The sequence below is a fragment of the Notothenia coriiceps genome, unplaced genomic scaffold (genome assembly GCF_000735185.1).
Source record: "Notothenia coriiceps isolate Sejong01 unplaced genomic scaffold, NC01 NC01_scaffold00018252, whole genome shotgun sequence".
Classification (NCBI taxonomy): Eukaryota; Metazoa; Chordata; class Actinopteri; order Perciformes; family Nototheniidae; genus Notothenia; species Notothenia coriiceps.
In genome coordinates, this window is record NW_011350953.1 from 124241 (window position 1) to 134696 (window position 10456).

General features: G+C 43.5%; 1 protein-coding gene across 1 annotated transcript in view; it reads left to right on the forward strand.

Moving 5' to 3' along the window:
• LOC104950965 (lysine-specific demethylase 2A-like) overlaps positions 1 to 7252 on the forward strand; it is an 11921-nt gene extending 4669 nt beyond the window's left edge. Inside the window, exons 2-17 of the mRNA XM_010777590.1 lie at positions 222 to 300; positions 408 to 454; positions 1140 to 1318; positions 1838 to 1944; positions 2068 to 2161; positions 2401 to 2554; positions 3018 to 3133; positions 3212 to 3338; positions 3429 to 3658; positions 3774 to 3851; positions 4168 to 4295; positions 4558 to 4681; positions 4768 to 4896; positions 5479 to 5562; positions 5693 to 5927; positions 7238 to 7252. Coding sequence (XP_010775892.1) covers positions 222 to 300; positions 408 to 454; positions 1140 to 1318; positions 1838 to 1944; positions 2068 to 2161; positions 2401 to 2554; positions 3018 to 3133; positions 3212 to 3338; positions 3429 to 3658; positions 3774 to 3851; positions 4168 to 4295; positions 4558 to 4681; positions 4768 to 4896; positions 5479 to 5562; positions 5693 to 5927; positions 7238 to 7242 — 1916 coding nt within the window. The 3' untranslated portion in view covers positions 7243 to 7252. The remainder of the gene's footprint in view (positions 1 to 221; positions 301 to 407; positions 455 to 1139; positions 1319 to 1837; positions 1945 to 2067; positions 2162 to 2400; positions 2555 to 3017; positions 3134 to 3211; positions 3339 to 3428; positions 3659 to 3773; positions 3852 to 4167; positions 4296 to 4557; positions 4682 to 4767; positions 4897 to 5478; positions 5563 to 5692; positions 5928 to 7237) is intronic.
• The last annotated feature ends 3204 nt before the right edge of the window (positions 7253 to 10456 follow it).

The window sequence follows — 10456 nt, forward strand, 5'->3', positions numbered from 1 at the left end:
ATATATTGTTTTTTAAATAATAAAAATAAAAAACACTTTGAATTTCAGGCTGTGCGCAGGGCCCCGCCAAGACAATGGTAGGGGAAACACTGTATTATATACAATCTTTGGACAATGCTACAATAATTCGGCCTCCATGAACAAAAAACAGCCCAAAATTAATAATAGAGAGCAAACATTGGAAAATTTCTCAGTCACACTTTGTTTTTTGTATTCCTTAGACTTGACTTACGAGTTCGTCCAGAGAGAGGGCCTGAGGGACCCAATCCTCTTTGAGAAGCCTGATGGACTGGGAATCAAGTAGGTCTTCCTCTTTACTTCTTCATCTTTTTTTTAAACTTGCTTGTTTGTTCTTGTCTATTGAGGAGAGACACGAGACCTGTTGAGTAACTCATGTTGTTCTGTAGGATGCCTGATCCCGACTTCAGTGTCAATGATGTCAAGATGTTTGTTGGTAAGACTTCATTAATACACTTTTCTTACTTTACAATAAACTACTACATGTATTGAGTTCAGTCATTGAATAATAACATCCATGTGAGTGGAAAGATTGAAACAAATATTAGATTATAATTTCAGTAATGCACTGACTGAATGATGAGAATGATTCTATTAATGTAATGAATCTATGAAAGATTTCAAATGATTGAAATGACTGATGTATTTTCTCTGACTAACCTTGAATATATCCCAAACTATCAAGTGTTAGATTTACACGGAAATAAGTGGATCATCACATTCGAGAACCTGGATATCTTTTTTAGGGTTGAACTAAACACCTGTTCATCAGCCAGTCACGACATGAACAATTCACTTAGTTAACTTGCCTGTGAGGCTAGAGAAATGGCACACAATAGTTTTTAATAAAGTACTAACTTTGCTAAACTGCCTGTAATTCCAGTGGAAACAAACCAGTGGCCACCTCTTGATGTACAAAAGGTTTCAAACAAGGTTTTGGATATAATGCCCTCTGCTTTTTACAAAATACAAATACAATATTTTGTTTAATTGAAGTATTACATCGTTCTTGCATCAAAGTATTTATTAAAAACCATGACTTCAAATGTGTTTTATCAGTTGCTGTTTGACATGATTTTTTTGGCATGCTGGGAATAACCATTGCCCTAAATCCCTCTCAGGCAGCAGACGTATGATTGATGTGATGGACGTGAGCACTCAGAAAGGGACGGAGATGTCGATGGCCCAGTGGACACGCTACTACGAGACCCCCCCGTCTCAGAGAGAGAAGCTCTATAATGTCATCAGCCTGGAGTTCAGCCACACAAAGCTGGAGAACCTGGTCAGGAGACCCACCACGGTATGTTCATACACTTACCATATGTGTGTATTCTGCACACCTCATGCAAGCACTTACCTTTTTACTCATCTAATATGGATAAAGAATCAAGCATTCAGCTGTCTTTGTCATACAGAGAGTAAACTGTCTGCAGAGTGAAAGACGCTGCATTGTATATTTATTCAGAGAGAGGAGAAAGGGGGGGGCTCAAGCTTGGCCATAATGAAAGGAGCATTCTGGCAGTAAGAGAGGCAGTATCAGGAAGCTCTCAGTTTAACAGGAGTCCGTACTGTTAGTGCACATAGAGTGTAACTAACAACATTGTAACAAATATTCTTAATAAGGACATTTCCAAAGCTAAGCAAAGATGTGAAAGCCAGTAAATAGAGATACACATTACAAATCACTAAGTGATATTGAAAGTGAGTGAGTAAAATACTTTCCTGTTACTACAGTGAATTTGTAAATATTAGTACGTTTGATCTGTCTGTTATGTCAGAGAAATGTTACCATGTGTCTGTCCTGTGTTTGTGTGTGCAGGTAGATTTGATAGACTGGGTGGACAACATGTGGCCCCGTCACCTGAAGGAGAGACAGAGAGACTCAACCAACTCTATCACTGACATGCAGTACCCCAAGGTCCAGAAGTAAGCCTACCAGGTCCACTTTGCAGAGCATCATAAACCACACAGGAAAAACGAGTACAAAATCAAACCACTTATGTATCATATTTCTTTATGGAAACATTGCTGTTGTGTGTGTCTCTGCAGATACTGTCTCATGAGTGTGGAGGGCTGCTACACTGACTTTCACATTGACTTTGGAGGGACCTCAGTGTGGTACCACATCCTCCGAGGAAGCAAGGTGGGGCCAGAGGGGGGTCAGCCACTGTCTTACAGCCTCAAATGTTCTAAATCAAGATTATCAAAGTGAGGACTTTAAACTTAAAAACTTGAAGGCTGTTCTTGTTTTTGGAAACGAAGCGTTAGATAAATAGTTTGAAATGTACAGAAAGAACGTCTAGAATTGGGGGTCTCGTCTGAAATGACTTCTGCTTCCTCAGTAAGTGGCCTCGTGGTTAGAACTGCAGCTGTGTGTTTCAGGTGTTCTGGCTGATCCCTCCCACCCCTCAGAACCTAGAACTCTATGAGAACTGGGTGCTGTCCGGGAAGCAGGGAGACATTTTCCTGGGAGACCGAGCATCTGACTGTCAGAGGGTTGAACTGAAGCAGGGCTGCACCTTCATCATCCCCTCAGGTAAACTCTCCCAGAGAGCTTTTACCCCGTTGAGCTTCTGTTTCGATATTCAAAGCTCTTTCGGAGGTGGAGGTCACTTATGTTGCTCACACAACAGATACACATCCTTTGTATTCTCCCTCACACATTTATTGAGCCTTATTTGCATTTCTGTTGCATTTAGTGACATATATATATATATGATGATATAAAATCTCTAAATCATACAAAGTGTGCATCTCTTTCCCAATGAAGAAAAAACGAAGTTATCGGGTCGAGCCCGACTTTGACTCTCCTAACACACACAGAATGATTTCGTGTGTGTGTGTGTGTGTGTGTGTGTGTGTGTGTGTGTGTGTGTGTGTGTGTGTGTGTGTGTGTGTGTGTGTGTGTGTGTGTGTGTGTGTGTGTGTGTGTGTGTGTGTGTGTGTGTGTGTGTGTGTGTGTGTGTGTGTGTGTGTGTGTGTGTGTGTGTGTGTGTCAGGTTGGATTCATGCTGTGTACACCCCTGTGGACACCATGGTGTTTGGAGGAAACTTCCTGCACAGCTTCAACATCCCCTCGCAGCTCAACATCTGTAACATAGAGGACAGAACGCGGGTAGGTGAAAACCCTCTCCACAAAGTGGAAAGACAGAAAGTGAATGCTTGTTTAAGCCTGTTGCCTCTTTCACCTCAGGTTCCATTGAAGTTCCGCTACCCCTTCTTCTATGAGATGTGCTGGTACGTGTTGGAGCGCTACGTCTTCAGCCTGACCAAAACCTCCTACCTCACACCAGAGTTCCAGAAGCACACGCTGGGCATTGGTATGCACACATGCAAACAGATGGGGGAGATGTGTAGAGACACCCGTTTGTGTGAATTGGTTGTAAATAGTGTGTAACTCCTTCTGTCAGGTCTGAAGAAGCCGGCCAGCTCGGATCCAGCCATCGAGCAGCTGAAGGAGGAGGGGGAAGAGAGGGATGAGGGAAGCAGTGATGAAGAGTTGGACGTTAAACTTCATCTGACTCCCCTTGAGCTGGAGGGGATGTGGAACCTGCTGGGTAAACTGGAGGCTCTGCCCTCCAACAAGAAGTGTCTCCCCGCAGGCATACACAACGCCCCGGCACTCATCACACACATCAAGGTATGACTGGTGCGTTTGAGTTACTCTGCTGTGGGGGTCTTGCTGATATTTAATGGTGTCCTTTGGATGGCTTTCCTCTGCTGTGCCCCCCCCCACCCCCCCTGCTGTGCTGCAGGCTCTGCTGAAGGAACACGCCAGTGACAACCCCAAACTATCCTACTCCGGGAAGCCCATCGTCAAGTGGCCAAAGAGAGTAAGCGGCCTTCACTTTTTAGACACAGCACATCAGCAATGATGCTTTGAGTGTATCCTAAAGCTCTAAGATGAATGGTTATAAATATGTCTGTAAATAATGTATCTGTGTTTTAAATAAAACAATACCTGGATGAGGTGTTTGGCTGTGTTGATTAGTCCAATATTTACAGTTGTATCAGAAAAAAAACCATTTATGAATATTTGATGTTCTGTATTTATGAAGAACAGTCGTATTGATTGTCCAACAGAAAAATGCCTGGCTGTTATCGTTGGTTTACCTCTGCCATTAACTTTGTTCTGCTCCTCTCCACCAGCCCTCCTGGTACCAGCCTCCTCCTCCTCCTCCACCTCCTCCTCGCCCTAAACTGGCCTCTACCCCCATCACCCCCCGACCACAGAAGCCAGCCTCCTCCATGTCTGTGCTGAGGCGCCGCAGAGTCAGGTGTGTGTTCTGTCACATCAAATGAATATGTGCTTGGATGTTGATGTTTTTACACCAAATGAGTTCAGTGACTGAGGCAAATAAAGCCTTGCAAGTTGATTGCAGTTTAGTTTGTGGTATACCAGTCACAATTAAGTGATCCTATTCCAGTAGTTTGAAGCCAACACCATTTGTATAGCCTTTTAAGCCTTTTATAGTTAATATAATTGTGAAAGTATGGATTGAAGCGATGATCATTGCTGTTCTGTTTCCCTCCTCTCAGGTGTAAGCGCTGTGAGGCCTGTATGAGACCCGAGTGTGGAGACTGTAACTTCTGCAGAGACATGAAGAAGTTTGGAGGACCAGGGAAACTCAAGCAGACCTGTGTGCTTCGGCAGTGTCTCTCTGTAAATCACTCCTATATATTTATTCATTAATTTTTTTAATATAAGTTGGATATATCTGTTTTTTTAACTTCCCCTCGCCCCTCCAGCCGGGCCTTCCTCTGTCTGCAGTGTGTGAGATCTGCAAAGAGCCCAATCAGGAGGAGACTGGAGACCCCTCCCTCACTCTGATGGAATGTTCCAACTGTGCACAGATAGTCCATCCTGCCTGCCTCACGGTATAATGCGACCACACAACCATTTATGACTTTCTTTATTATACAGAACACTGTCCCCCGTGTATTCTGAGTGGAACATCTACACATCCTACAATGGAGCAAAATCATTTGGACATGCCATTTTTTGACTGTCCTGCACACACACAAAATACAAATGTTTCTTTTTATTTATTCTTTTTAAGATATTTTCCTGCATTGCCAATAGAGGTATAGGTAGAATCATATTTAAAAAAGTAATTGTTTCATTTTGGTATTACCGTAATATAACACCATCAACATGTACAGTCAAATAAATAATGAATTATGTATTCTGGCTCACCACACATGTCTTTAGCACTACTAAAGGCCAAAGCTCCACAGGAAGCTTTCATCTATTACATCTGAGACCCACAACTTTATTAAAGTACTTGCCTGCTGCTGCTGCAGCTGTGTTTAATAGGAAGGAATACATACATCTAGTATAGGTCCTATTACAGTGATAACACTCATCATCTAGATATCAGTTTGGTTTTAGTCGTGTTTATTAATACCTATTTTATTTATTTTCATCCATCCATTTACTTCTAATATGTGCATCTGCAGGTTCAAGGTGAGGGGGTGGTGAACAAAGACCTGCCCAGCTGCTGGGAGTGTCCAAAGTGTGTCCAAGGAATCACTGACCCAGAGGTACACAATGTCTTATCAACACACACACACACACACACACACACACACACACACACACACACACACACACACACACACACACGGTTGCTTTATTTTCTGTTTTCTTGTTGATTTAATGAAACACCGTCAGTCATCAGGCAGCGATGAACCGTTGGCTGCAGGCCACCAGCAGCACATACGGCCCCCTGGTCCTCAGACTGGGCCCCGGGCCCTCTGCTACCATAGGGGGTCCTGTGGGCACCCAGCAGGATGGGGAGGTGATTCGCTGTGGGTTCTTCCCTCCTCCTCTTCCTTCCTGCTCTTCCTCCTCCTCACTTCTATTGGTGGCGGCCCCTCTGCCTTCTCAGCCAATCAGCTCGAGACTGGTGAGAGGTGCCGCCTACTCTGAGTTCATCCACCCCTCTTTCCAGTGCACCCTCACTCATCTGTCATCCCACCTTTTCAGGAGAAAAGACACAACTTTTGATGTAAATTTTCCTATAAATGATCCTCTCACAGAGAATGATTTAATATTAAATAATACTGTTCCACGGTTTGTATAAGAGTAGTGCCTCTTCTCTCTGACTTGTAGCTGTTTTCATTTTGGAGCGGTCTCCAACTCAGATTTTCTTTTGTGCTGTTTTCCCTTCTCAACACTTTCTAAATGATTTATCTCATGGTCAGCCTGTTTGTTTGTTTGTTTAAGACAATCAACGTTTGACTAAACCACCATTTTCTTTAGGTTGGACACACAGACACCTAGCCCTACATTGCACTGGTGCTCCAAACGTTCTTCTGCCACACACTACTTTTGTACATGTTGATGATCAGTTTGTGTTAAGGTTGGAATGTTAATTTGGGGGTAGAACAGGGCATGGTTTTCACACACACACACACACACACACACACACCTACCTTAGTTTCTTCCCCATCTGCATTCACCAGAGAAGAATATAAAGACAGAGCCTGGGGGTCTTTACAGAATGTTGGTGGGAAAAATCCCAGTGAAACACAGAGCTGCAGATGTCAGGCTGCCGGTGCCAGCACAGAACACTGTTGGTCCCCGTGCCTGACCTCCTTCACTCAGTGTGAAGCACCGGAGGACCTGAAGCTGTGACTGCTCACTTCTCTGTACATCACTGCAGTCACCCACTGAATGACATTCTGACAGTTCTTAATGGGAGAAGGCTTTTGTGTAATAGTGGCTTCAATGACTCCGGTCAAGTTCCTAAGCAAACAATTCCTAAACATTCCTGACTGACCACAATGCTGTTTTAAGGAGTCAAAGCGATGTGGAGGGGGAGGTCAGGCAGGTGGTTGGTGTGACGGAGGAAGATGCAGAGGAAAGGAAGAGATGGAAATAAATTATTAAAACAAAAAGTATTCGGCCATAGATTTAATTGAAGGCTTGTTCTGTGTTTTTAATGAACCACTTTCAGAAGCTTTTCCACTCTGACAGAAACTCAAATGTGATGATGGAAATGATAAAAATGTGTTATTGAACATCGGAAGGTTCTGCAATAAACGAATGATCAGCCTTTTACTTTCAGCTAAAACAGACAAAAGACCTATAGAAACAAAATATCATTTACAAAGTAAAAATGAAACCTTGTTTATAAGACTAAGGAGATTTGACGCTTTCTGTCAGCTCTGAAGAAACTTCTGATATTGACATGTTTTCCTTTCCCTCCAGCAGTCTAAAGGAGACACGGGGGAAGGCCTTCCAGCGGTGAGTGTTTATTGTGGGGTCTCCACTTCAACATGTATGTTTCTCTTGATAAGGTTTCCAACCATTTCCCTTCTATGTCATCATTCTGTTCTTCTACGCACGAAATTCTTTAATTTGATTCCGCCCGTTATTTTGCCGGTCTTCTTCTCCCGCATTGAACATCGCAGAAACTCTGTTCATTACATTACATTACATTGCATTTAGCTGACGCTTTTATCCAAAGCGACTTACAATAAGTGCATTCGACCAGGAAGATACAACCTTGAAGAAAACAGAATCATATAAGTACATCAGGTTTCATAGAGCCAAACATTTCAAGTGCTACTCAACTGGCTTTAGAAAACCAGCCCTTTATTAGTATATAAGTGCTTTGTTAGTAATTCAATCGCTCAAAGTGGAGTCTAAAGAGATGAGTTTTCAGTTTGGCCGGAAGATGTGTAAGCTTTCTGCTGCCCTGATTTCAATGGGGAGCTCATTCTACCATTTTGGAGCCAGGATAGCAAACCCACGTGTTTTTGCTGACGGGAACTTGGGTCCCCCTCGCAGTGCGGGTGCAGCGAGCTGTTTGGCCGATGCAGAGCGGAGTGCACCTGCTTGGGTGTACGGTTTAACCATGTCCTGGATGTAGGAAGGGCCAGATCCATTCGCAGCATGGTACGCAAGTACCAGTGTCTTGAAGTGGATTCTAGCAGTTACTGGAAGCCAGTGAAGGGAGCGGAGGAGTGGTGTGGTGTGGGAGAATTTAGGAAGGTTGAAGACCAGACGAGCAGCTGCATTCTGGATGAGCTGCAGAGGTCGGATGGCACATGCAGGTAGACCAGCCAGGAGGGAGTTGCAGTAGTCTAGGCGTGAGATGACGAGGGCCTGGACCAGAACCTGTGCTGATGTCTGGGTCAGCTGGGGACGTATCCTCCTGATGTTGTAAAGCGTGTATCTGCAGCAGCGGGTTGTTGCAGCAATGTTTGCAGTGAAGGACAGTTTGTTATCTAGGACCACACCCAGATTCCTTGCAGTCTGAGTCGGGGAAACAACAGAGGTGCCGATGTTGATTGTTAGGCAAGAGTGGGACAATCTTTTCCCGGAAGGAAAAGCAGTTCATTCTTGTCAAGGTCGATATCTTTACTTGACCTCAGATGTTCCGTCAAGGTCCCGTAAAAATTGTTGCTAGAGCACAGAAGACAAATTGACTGAAGCCTTAGCGTTGTTAACATATGCCTTCTCTTTACACAACTAACGTAATCGAGAAAAAAAAACAATATCATGCCTCTGTGGCCTGAAACTATACCCATATGGTGGTAGAAGCACACAGTTTACAAGCACCAAAACGACTGCGGATTACCGCAAAACGAGCCAGATTTCAGTTGAGCTGAGAAGGTCATAGCCTGTTTGGACAGTAGCCCAGAGTCTGAAATCTGCATAAGCCAACAACCCTCAGCACCAACACCTGCTCCATCACTTTGAACAGCTATTCGCCCGATAATCTACCACTGAAGATATAATGGAGGCGAGCGTGTGCTGAAAGGTACGCCAGTGACATACCAACAATATCTTTGTTTTCTCCTCTGCATGGCTGCTGGCAAAATAGCATAAACAATTCATTATGAACCGTCCATCCTGTTAGAATAACAATTCTTCATTACAAGAGTTTTTTCTCTCTCTTGCCAAAAAATCTTCAAACATGCCAATGCTTAAAGGAGACCTATTATGCAAAATGCACTTTTGTACGTCTTTTATACATGAATATGTGTCCCCGGTGTTCCAGGGATCTCACTAAGTGTCAGAAAACACAACCCTCTCTCTTTTCCTCCATACCCAAATCTCTAAAAACGGGGCTGCAACGGATCTGATACAGACTGATCCAGATTTGAATTATTTTCTACGTCACAGAAGTGGTGCTCCGCTTAGTGGTCAACTCTCCACCTATCAGGGGAATGTGGGGTTGGGCCACGGCCGGCCATTGCCGCTCAAAAGCGCTGGAGACGCTGTAGTACATATGCCAGGCCTGTAAGTGTAGTACATATGCCAGCGCTGTAGTCTGCCACAAAAGCAGCAAAGAAGACTTCCCGCGCATGGTTGCCATGGTTGCCCTTCTGTTTATTCTCCGCTGTGGCTCTTTTTCTCCCTCCCCGAGGCAAGCGTTTGCTCCTGTAACTCAATGCAATCCCTCCCCGTCGAGGCAAGCACTGTAATTCCAGCAGAGTTTCAGTTAGATTAACATGTCCGTTAAAGTTTAAATCTTCCGGACAAAATTAGAAAAGTGCCGGTCAAAGGTCTTCTTTATTATTTATTGAGTGAATAATGACTCTATATAATCATATAAGAATAAAACACGGAGGACGGAGATCTCTTTTTCTCCCCCTCGTCTCCCCGCTGCAGCCTAGCAGCTGATCTCAAAGCTGCAGCTCACAGAATCAGCCCCCTGCAAAAAAAGGGCTGGAAAGAGCAAATAGAGCTAAATGAGGCATGGCTAAAATGCAGGATCTGTTTGGTATTTTGAAAAAAAATAAAATGTATATACTTTATATAGGTATGGCCCTACAATATATTGTTCAAATATAGCATGATATGTCCCATTTAAGGTATTATTAAGGTAGGGTTAATGTTGCTCTCAAAGTGCACCAGATTGATGCTTTTAACTTCAATATTTAAAAAAAAATCCGGACCCCAGAGGAGGCGACGACCCCCCTAAAGGATGTTTGGTCCACCCCCACTTGTAAAAAAATAGCACTTTACCCCTGCACCGTGGGTTAAAGTATAAGCAGACACTTTAATGCACCAGCAGCAATCTAGCTATGCATGTCATAAATGACTCATTTTGACTGTGAAATTAGTCAAAACCATACAGTCTATGGTTAGAAAGCTGCAGCTCAAGCCAAAACAATTTGAGCCAGTGGCACAACATTGACGGGAATTGAATACCCACCAGTCATGTAGCATAACAAAACTTAAGATCACCCTGAAAGTTTATGCCATTCATATTAACAAATGTGTGAAACAACTATACCTATCAATTATTCACTCCAGTCCAACTGGTAGAGTTTTTGTTACAGAAAGCCACAATACATCATAACCATAGAATGCAGTTAAAGACTCTTGTGGAAACAAGACTACCCCAGGTTTCCTGGCCTTGTTTTCTGTGGTTCTTATTTTATTATCTTGTTCCACTGAACTGGGCAATTTAGCCTA